The sequence below is a fragment of the Phyllobates terribilis genome, unplaced genomic scaffold (genome assembly GCF_046119375.1).
Source record: "Phyllobates terribilis strain yellow unplaced genomic scaffold, ASM4611937v1 Scaffold_3__8_contigs__length_932513732, whole genome shotgun sequence".
NCBI lineage: Eukaryota > Metazoa > Chordata > Amphibia > Anura > Dendrobatidae > Phyllobates > Phyllobates terribilis.
The window spans coordinates 744,995,493-745,006,238 of NW_027362763.1; the positions used below are offsets into that span (position 1 = coordinate 744,995,493).

At 49.2% G+C, this 10,746-nt stretch overlaps 1 protein-coding gene across 1 annotated transcript in view; it reads right to left on the reverse strand.

Moving 5' to 3' along the window:
* SPRED2 (sprouty related EVH1 domain containing 2) overlaps positions 1 to 9,682 on the reverse strand; it is a 94,708-nt gene extending 85,026 nt beyond the window's left edge. Inside the window, exon 1 of the mRNA XM_073672172.1 lies at positions 9,263 to 9,682. Coding sequence (XP_073528273.1) covers positions 9,263 to 9,288 — 26 coding nt within the window. The 5' untranslated portion in view covers positions 9,289 to 9,682. The remainder of the gene's footprint in view (positions 1 to 9,262) is intronic.
* Between the last annotated feature and the right edge of the window lie 1,064 nt (positions 9,683 to 10,746).

Consider the following 10,746-nt stretch of genomic DNA (forward strand, 5'->3'; position numbering starts at 1 on the left):
TATGGAATTTGCAGAAGGTGAAGGACTCACAAACGCGCAGAGCCGGGGTGCGAGCTGTGTGCACGGCTGGTCGCATGCGGCAGACACCCGCCCGCAGGCTATAAGGTGCCCGGCGGAGTGAGGACAATACCCTGGCGCGGGGCAGGCTGGGAACAGGCCGCAGGATTTATGAATGGCCGCGGTCATGTGACCGGGAGACTCCGCTCTATTCACAAATACGGGGCTGCGGCCGGAGACACGGGCCTCCTCCTCCTCACCTCGAACTGCAGCTCCGGCCCCGCCCGCAGCCGCACAGTGTGCACTCGGGACATGGTCACCGTGACAAAAGGCAGAGCCGGGTGGGGGAGGAGAGGAGGCGGCGGCCTCGGAGTCTGCAGCTGCCGTCCTCGTCTTTGCCTGTGTTGTGTGCGTGGGTTTTTATGAATGAGAAGTGCAGCATGCAAATCAATAGAGAAAAGACGGCGGCCGGAGGGGGACAAACTACAGAGGAGGCTGTCTGCTTACAGGCAAGGGTGTGGCTGTGCACCCCTCGCTCCCGAGTGTGTATACACGACAGCCGCTGTGCACCCCTCGCTCCCGAGTGTGTATACACGACAGCCGCTGTGCACCCCTCGCTCCCGAGTGTGTATACACGACAGCCGCTGTGCACCCCCGCTCCAGAGTGTGTATACACGACAGCCGCTGTGCACCCCCGCTCCCGAGTGTGTATACACGACAGCCGCTGTGCACCCCCGCTCCCGAGTGTGTATACACGACAGCCGCTGTGCACCCCTCGCTCCCGAGTGTGTATACACGACAGCCGCTGTGCACCCCTCGCTCCCGAGTGTGTATACACGACAGCCGCTGTGCACCCCTCGCTCCCGAGTGTGTATACACGACAGCCGCTGTGCACCCCTCGCTCCCGAGTGTGTATACACGACAGCCGCTGTGCACCCCCCGCTCCCGAGTGTGTATACACGACAGCCGCTGTGCACCCCCGCTCCCGAGTGTGTATACACGACAGCCGCTGTGCACCCCTCGCTCCCGAGTGTGTATACACGACAGCCGCTGTGCACCCCTCGCTCCCGAGTGTGTATACACGACAGCCGCTGTGCACCCCTCGCTCCCGAGTGTGTATACACGACAGCCGCTGTGTACCCCTCGCTCCCGAGTGTGTATACACGACAGCCGCTGTGCACCCCTCGCTCCCGAGTGTGTATACACGACAGCCGCTGTGCACCCCTCGCTCCCGAGTGTGTATACACGACAGCCGCTGTGCACCCCTCGCTCCCGAGTGTGTATACACGACAGCCGCTGTGCACCCCTCGCTCCCGAGTGTGTATACACGACAGCCGCTGTGCACCCCTCGCTCCCGAGTGTGTATACACGACAGCCGCTGTGCACCCCTCGCTCCCGAGTGTGTATACACGACAGCCGCTGTGCACCCCTCGCTCCCGAGTGTGTATACACGACAGCCGCTGTGTACCCCTCGCTCCCGAGTGTGTATACACGACAGCCGCTGTGCACCCCTCGCTCCCGAGTGTGTATACACGACAGCCGCTGTGCACCCCTCGCTCCCGAGTGTGTATACACGACAGCCGCTGTGCACCCCTCGCTCCCGAGTGTGTATACACGACAGCCGCTGTGCACCCCCGCTCCCGAGTGTGTATACACGACAGCCGCTGTGCACCCCCGCTCCCGAGTGTGTATACACGACAGCCGCTGTGCACCCCTCGCTCCCGAGTGTGTATACACGACAGCCGCTGTGCACCCCTCGCTCCCGAGTGTGTATACACGACAGCCGCTGTGCACCCCTCGCTCCCGAGTGTGTATACACGACAGCCGCTGTGCACCCCCGCTCCCGAGTGTGTATACACGACAGCCGCTGTATACAGCGTCTGTTCTCTGTACCCTCCACTATAGTAGAAGCCGCTTGAAGAATGTGCATGCTACTTCTTTTAACCACCTCATGGTTTCCGAAACCTGAAAGGGTTAAAAGTAGCAAAAGACGAAAATGGTGTACAGCAATGTCGTTTTTACATTGCTGTGCACCGTGTTCAATTTCTGCGGCTGGGTTGTGCGCTATTTCAGGTGGTTCTAGGCGAAACACAACGCTGTGTGTACATACCCTTAAAGTATGTTCAGTTTTTTCCACCATTTTTTGAGCATCTCTGCTCCTTAAATGCTAGAAAAAGCACTGACAAAACGCTCAAAAAGTATTTTTGCATAGAAATGAAAGATTACTTGCTGCTCATATGATCAGGCTTTTGAGCATCTATTAAACACTCCAGGCTTTGAAAAACACCTGGCCGGAGAAAGGAAAGTGAAGGTCACTCCTTTGAAGCGGCTTGTGGCAGAAAATGCTACAAATTAGGTATGGTTCAATCAAATGATTGCAAAAAAAAACCCTTCAAATGCTAGGAGGCACAAAGCTCCTCCAAAAAGTCCCCAAAGGGTATGCATAGAGATTACTTTTGGAGTGTGTAAGAACCTTTAATTAAGGGTATGTGCACCCAACTTCTTTTTCAGGTGTATTCTGTTCTGAAACCCACCTGAAAAAGCTTTCGGCGAACCCTCAAAAGAATGAACATACGCATTTCTATTTCTTTTGAGGGTATTTAAGATGCCCCTCCGAAGATGCTCTATATCGAAGACAAGTCAATGTGAAGGCTAAAAAGACACCCGGAAGATGCTTTCCCAGTTTTTTTGCTTGAAAAAACGTTAGGGGTATCTTCATCACTGACTAAAGTTTAAAAAAAAAAAAAAGTCTGGTGGTCAAAAATGTTGAAAAAGCATTCAGGAACAACAAAAACAACAACATGGATTTCATAGTGGAAATGCTAAAGGTGAAATCCACAGCGTTGACATGCTGCGGATGTGAAATACGTAGTGCTGCAATTTTTTTGTGCAGCATGTGAAGGAGAACGATGAAGATTTAAAAAAAAAAAAAAAAGAAGACCACCACAAGAAGCGATAGGCGCCTATTTTCCAAGCAAATTTGTCCCCTCGCAATGTATCACACACAATCGCCTTGATAAATACATATATGAATGGGTGTTTGGGTGGTGGCTACATTGTGGCATTTTTGCCAGCATGCCTATAATGTGAGGATGAGGCTGGAATTCTGACTTTCTACAAGGTTTAGCATAGTTCATTTCCATATAAAGAGCTGGAAATGGAGTGGGATGTTTCTCCAAACACTTTATTGCCAGATGTTCAATCAAGGCCTCCCAGGCGATCACATAGCTGTGCGCTGTACACAACACCTACATGCCAGGGCACTTGTCACATTCACCAAAAGGTCTAATACTTCAATATTTACCCCTAAAATTAAGTTATAAAGTCAATACCTTTTCTCTGATTGTTCCTCACCTGGTTTTGGCTCCCACTCCTGAGAAAAAATATTGACCGAATACTGATAGTGGACTGATAGTGGGGCCGTGGCCCAATAGAAACAAGTCACTGCTTCTGCATTTATCACCCGCTCTTGGCTTACAAATACTGATATAAAATACTGACTAAATACGTGTGAACGTGGCCTTAGTACACTTCCACATCAGAATTATCCACAGTGGAATTTCCATAGTGGAAAAAAAGCTGCAGATTTTGTTGCAGAAATGCTGCAGCTTTATAAAAAAAAAAAAAAATATGACAACTTTCCTTGCAGGTCTGGATATTCCTGTCTGTATACGGACCAAGATGTGTGCCTAAGGCTAAGCGGAGACACTTAATTGCTTGTAAAATAACCACTTGATTTTGCAGAGCAACAGCCGGTCATATGGTTTCATAGGTGAAATGGCTGTTCCCCTGTAAAATCAGGTGATTGCTTGTTAAATAATTGCCAATGCGATTTTTTGTCTCCATCAATGCCGCTATATTTGGTCTTATCTTTAGGATACCCCATATACACAGCTGTAGTGTGCCATATAGTTTTAAGTTTTTAACACTTAATTTTTATTGTAAAATTGTAATTAGTGCTATACATGTGGGCAAAAAAACAGCAGTAATTCGCTACTCAAATTGGTATATGCCACCCCAAAACTTATAGGAAACTTCAAGAATGATTTCCAAACTGCCCCTTCTAGTTGTTAAAATTTCCTCCTTTGTCCTTATTTGCAAAAAAAAAATAGAAGCAGGAGTTTGTCAAAAAAACAATTTAAATCTCAGCGACCAAAGGAAACATGGGAGAAGGGACATGTTTATGTACTGTCCTAACCCTATATTCTAAATACATTGGAGCCCCCCGTGAAACTCAAAACCCAAATTACCCAGTTGTTTCACCCATCTACCCTGTGAAAATGAGACGCGAACACAGCCCAAGAAGCTCGTTTTGTATTTCAAGGCTTCTTCATAAGATTGGTATTTAGTCTAATTATGAAAGACTTATTGGCATAAGCACACTTGGTCAATCAAGGCAGTCCAAAATTGTGTGAGCCCGCCACCCACTGGACTCCTAAGCCCCTAACGTGAAGAAGCTCATGAATTAATAACTAGTTATTGTTCAGTTTAGCTCAGTTTGCTCTAAAACACGGAATTGGAAAGTTAGAAAGGTATTAAAAAGCTGACAACTTCAATTTTAAGCAACTATTGGGGTAGCGTCAAGCAATCCCCAAACTACCAACTGGATTGCCAGTTGATCGCCTATATAGGTAGCATCCAGATGTAGCAATTCTAAAATCATTGCTCGATGCGCTACCAATGACATTACGCATTTCGCATGACTGATGTAATACAAATAAGATTTACAAAGGCGATTTACGGCATCACTGCCTGGCGCCACACAGGTTCTCTTACACTTTGTTCCATCCATATTACAGGTAGGCTGTATACCAGACATGTACGTTTGGACCTCCAAGGTATGCTTCTGGGCGTTCGCGCATAGACTATCATAGTATATTAAAACTACTAGATAATTGGTCACTATCTGGTAATTCTGCACATTTTCTCTGTGCTGGTCTTTAACCCTATTAAAGGAGGGCATCCACCTTTTGAGAGCAATTTCTTTTAACTTAAAATGCATGCATTTTGGGTTACAAAAATAAATTAAAAAAAAAAAAAAAATTGATACTGAGTTTCATTAAAACATTTTTCCAGTTTGCCTTTTATAGCTTCTGTGTAGCACGGTCCATTGCTGCCTGCAGAATGAGATAACTGAGAATCTGTCGGTCAGCTCGTTATGACGGTCAGTTTGTAACCCTAAGGCCACGGCACCACTATCAGTATTTGGTCAGTATTTTTTCTCAGGAGTGGGAGCCAAAACCAGGAGTGGGTGATAAGTCACCAATTCTGCATTTATCACCCACTCCTGGTTTTGGCTCCCACTCCTGAGAAAAAATACTGACCGAATGCTGACCAAATACTGATAGTGGGGCCGTGGCCTTAGGACTCATGTAGACGTCCATGCCAATTGGATCATATTGCACGGACCGGGCCATGGGTCTCCCGACCGGAGCGTGACTGCTTCATGTATGTCTATGAGGCCGTCACGGGCGTCTGCATTAGCCCTAATCTGCCCTTTTCTGGGCTCCTCTCAGCTGATTTATGACCACACCAAAGTAAAATGTGCAGGAAAGCAAGAAGCCTGTAAGGCTGTGTGCCCACGTAGCATTTTTCAAGCGTATATGCTGCGGAATTTCCGCAGCGTAAACGCTTGAAAAACGCATGTATATCCGCACCCCATGTTCCCCAATGGGATTCCGCAAGTTCTATGCACATGCTGCGGATTTTTCCGCAGCGTTTATGCCGCGTTCAAAAATCCGCAGCATGTCATTTAATTTTGCGTTTCCGCAAGCGGAATTGCCTTTGTCCAATGCATAAAAAACGCAAGGCAATTCCGCATGTGGAAAACGCGTGATAAACGCGCGAAAAATGCGCGATAAACGCGTGCGGAATTCCGCATGCGTTTTTCCGGGAGAGGACTTGCATTTATGCAGCAGAAATTTTCTGCTTCATAAATGCAACGTGGGCACATAGCCTAAAAGCAAAATGATGCAAAGTTTTTATTGAAACCGAAATGCAAAAATTTCAAGCTACAAATTTATACATTTAAAGAAAAAAACAAAACAAAAAAAAAAAACACAAGTCCCCGTAAGGTGGACAATCCCTTTAAAGGTAAAATCCTGCTTAAATAATACCTCAATAAACAAAGATGGGCAAACTAGACATTAGAAAAAAAAAAAACACATAGGCACCTGCGGCAAATTTGCTGGCACATTGGCTACCTGGCTTGAGGGAAGTCCGGCCTTGAATGACCCTCACTATAAGGCTCCTGAGGCCAAGCACATCTTAATAATAATCACTGTTTCACCGGCCAGAAGAAATCCACAGGAGAACAATCAGCAGAGAGGACAGACATTTTATTAATGACAAGCGGCACAATATCTCCCCTCAGGGGCTCTCGATGCGCTGAACCCAGTGAATGGTTCATAATTACACGGTAACCAAATGCTTGGCCTGAATGGGAGGCCTACAGGTAACCCAAACACAAGGTCCTGCGCCTGGACAGGGAGGACAATGCCAGCAGAAACAATGCCTAATAGCAGAGTCCTGCACCCGGGCCGTGCCATCCCCAGCAGCAGCTCCGCTCTAATCTGACATCTTTTTGTGAATGGCGGTGGCTGCTCAGTGTTTGGTCTACGTTCACTTCCTGAGGTAAAGTCACATTTACCACACCTGATACACAACTACATTTCCCACATATATAAAAAAAAAAAAAATCACAGGAAATACAAGTCACGAAATCATCTACTCATATAAATATCCAAAAACCAATGCCTGTAACAGCAGGGCAACCGGTAATATGGCTACGTTACTGCTCACTCGGGATGTTACCCAGCTTTCCAAGAACCCTGAACATCAAACGCTCACACAGCATTATCATACATGTGAATATGGGCTTTTTCTGCAAAATAATCGCAATCTGCTCTGAATAATGTTTTTTTTTCCCTTGAAATATTTAATTTTTTACTGGTTTTTGGTGCGATTTGATGCAACTTTTTTTTGCGGAATTCAAGCATAAAAATTCAATCAATTTGTCACATGCATTTTTTCATACTTCCAATAAAAGCCTATAATAAAAAAAACAAAAAAAATTTTTTTTTGGGCCTTATCACAAAGTGATGTGTGAACTCTGTGGACGTCGTGTGAGAACAGTGCCGGTGGCCATATTTGGCATCACCCATACTTTATCCGTGCGGCCGATGACGATATTATGTCGCAGATAATGGATCACATCGCAACTCGCAAGGTGCCGCGACAAGCAATTGCAAAGACTCAACCAGCTGAATACTTGGTTTGTTGCTGGCAGGTCGCAACGTGACCCCATTCATTGTACTATGCAGGGCCAAGCCGCCATGTAACCCCAGAGTTAACGATGCAGGAAAAAGTTTTGCTTTTACACTCAGAATTGTTCATTAAAAAGGGGGGGGGGGACTTTGCGACTGTGCCCCCACACTTATCGAAATGACGAATGGCAGCGATTATTTTCCAACATCCGTCCACATGGATACCATATATCCACGAACGTAATCTCACACAGCAACCTATGTAGCGTTGACACAATAACAATGAATTTTTTAACGTAGCCATAAATCTGGACACCAAAATTGGCACAGAGTATCAACCCTTACCCGGCAGAGTACACAGGGGTGTCTTCTTAAGGTCGCGGCCCCAGTATCAGTATTTGGTCAGTATTTTTTCTCAGGAGTGGGAGCCAAAACCAGGAGTGGGTGATAAATGCAGAATTGGTGACTTGTTTCTATTATACCTTTTCTCTGATTGTTCCTCACCTGGTTTTGGCTCCCACTCCTGAGAAAAAATACTGACCGAATAATGATAGTGGGGCCGTGGCCTTAATGAGATATCAGTGCACGTCAGTGTAGTAAGCAGACATGTCTGTGATATCGAAAGTCATTAAAAGTATATAAAGCGGGTGTAATGATGGTAACAAGTGAGTGCACCAGCATCCTATAAATTCTCAGTGGGGTGGTGGTGGTGGGGGGGTGACATGAACGACATCAATACTGTGCACAGAAATGAGCCACAACCCGGCCGTAGACCACAGTTGGCAAAGCATCCCTGCAGGTATATCCTATCCTGTACATGTCACATTATAACAGCCTAGGAGGGTGTGAGATATATATCATATGCATACACTAATAGCCATAATAGGGCAAATGGATGCCAACATACAACCTAATGGTTGCACACTGCAATACTCATCATCAGCATGAATGAATGCCCACTGTCCAACAGGCGAGCGAGACCCTCCCAGGCACACGCAAAGTTATGTCTACTCTTATCAAATATGTAACACCGGTATTTACTTTAAGACTCATAAGAGGTTCTGCAGCAGCACAGGTCCATTGCACTGTAATACATTGTAAACACAAATACTTGATGCAACAAGGAACCTTTCACACGTAATATATTTGTAAAAAAAAAAAAAAGGGTCAATCGTCAATAACGCAAGCTTCAATGTCTAATTGACTTATAATAATCCCTTCTGTAGTCGCTCGCCTTCACTCCGCTCTATTTGCTGATGTCACTTTAGAACGTCAATAAAATTTTGGGCCATCGTACAACATACGATCAGTGACAAACAATCGAAATCTTGGGGCTTTTTTGTTTTTTTTTCACATGATGATCCTGGCGTAAACGGATTTCTACGGCCGGTCTGTGCCCTATAGGGGGCAATTACTAAACACAGGGCACCCACATGGGACAACAGATATATGCGCTCTACCGGATTTGGCGTACAATGGCAGATTACTTGGCAGTTTATGTAAAAATAAAGCATAAATGTAATTTTATTTTTTTGGGTGGGCAGCTGTGTCCATACAGGTGATACATACAGAACACAGCTATGTTCTATAGTGCGGGGCTCACCTGTCGCTCATATGCCACCGACGCCAACTTTGTAGCATTAATCATAATCAGACAATAATCAGCAAGCAAATACATTCCAATGGCTCTGCCGCACTGTGCTACATGTGCCACCATAGTCTGGGCACAAGATTGGTGTCCTGACAGGAGTGCAGAAGAAGCTGCCACAGGTTGCCATCTGATGCCCACCACCATTACTGCTCAGCATGCCCACTGGTTACAGCTCTGCAGCACGATTACAGCTCTGCAGCACGATGCATGCCCCGGGGCTGCACACTGTGCCATGCTGCACGCATCCTGAGCTCCACATCTGCAGCCATGCAGTGCAGCCCGGGAGGGGAGCTCGCTGCCAGCCCACCCCGTGCACCCAGCAGCCCCCCGGGCAGTGGCCGGCACTTACTCCTCAGGGGGGGCTTCCTCACTCATCTTGTCCCGATCACCGTCGTCTTGTACCCGCCTCGGGGGGCTCCGAGCTGCTCATCTTTCCCAGGCGGTGTATGACTCGCTATCCCCCGGCTTGTGCAGTCGTGCTCCCTCCTCCCGTGTACGAGCAGCGGCGGCGGCGGCGTGTACCTCCCGGGGACTGGCTTATTATAAGCAGGCGGCTGCTGCGCCCCGCCCGTGTGGCTGCTGGTGGTGGCCCCGTCCGAGCCCCATCTCCTGTTACTCCATGTTGGCTCCGGGTCTGGCAGTCACTATGTACTGTGTGTGTGTATGTGTGTGTGCGCCTCTCACCCGCCGCAGGGACGAGGAGGAGAGAGGGAGACGGAGAGGAAGTGGGGCGGAAGCGATGACGTCACCCTCCCCAGCAACAAGCAGCTGCGAGGACACGGGGAGGAGGGAAGAGCTCAGACACCGCACGGGGAGGGGGGAGAGCTGGGGGACAGGGCAGGGGAAAGGGGAGAGCAGGGGGACAGGGCCGAGGAGGAGAAGGAGAGGGCAGAACGGGGGACTGGGAGAGGGGAGACCAGGGGAAAAGGGCCGAGGAGAACTGGGAGAGGAGGAGGAAAGGGCCGGGGAGAGAGGAGAACTGGGAGAGCAGGGGGAAAGGGCCGAGGAGAGAGAGCAGGGGGAAAGCGGAGAACAGGGGGACTGGGAGAGGGAAGAACAAGGGGATGGTGAGTACAAGGGGGACTGGGAGAGGGGAGAGCAGAGGGACTGGGAGAGGGAAGAGCAGGGGGATAGGGCTGGGGAGAGAACAATGGGACGGTGAGTACAAGGGGAGAGCAGGGTGACAGGGCTGGCGAGAGAACAGGGGGACGGTGAGTACAAGGGGAGAGCAGGGGGACTGGGAGAGGGGAGAGCAGGGTGACACAGGGCCCTGGAGAACAGGGAGAGGGTAGGACGGGGCCTGGGTGAGGGGAGAACAGGGGGCCTGGGAGAGGGGAGAGCAAGGGGAAAGGGCCGGGGAGAGGAGAGAGCAGGGGGAAAGCAGAGAACAGGGGGACAGGTCCAGGCGGGACTGGGAGAGGGGAGAACAGGGGCACAGGGTCGGGAAAAGGGAGAGCAGGGGCACAGGGCCGGGGAGAGAACAAGTTGACGGTGAGTGCAGGGGGACAGGCCTGGGGAGAGAACAAGGGGACGGTGAGTACAAGGGGAGAGCAGGGTGACAGGGCTGGGGAGAGCAGGGTGACAGGGCTGGGGAGAGAACAAAGGGACGGTGAGTACAAGGGGAGAGCAGGGTGACAGGGCTGGGGAGAGCAGGGGGACTGGGAGAGGGAAGAGCAGGGGGACAGGGCCCTGGAGAACAGGGAGAGGGTAGAACGAGGACTGGGTGAGGGGAGATCAGGGGAAAGTGCCGTGGAGAACAGGGAGAGGGGAGAGCAGGAAGAAAGGGCCGGGGAGAGGAGAGAGCAGGGGGAAAGCAGAGAACAGGGGAACAGG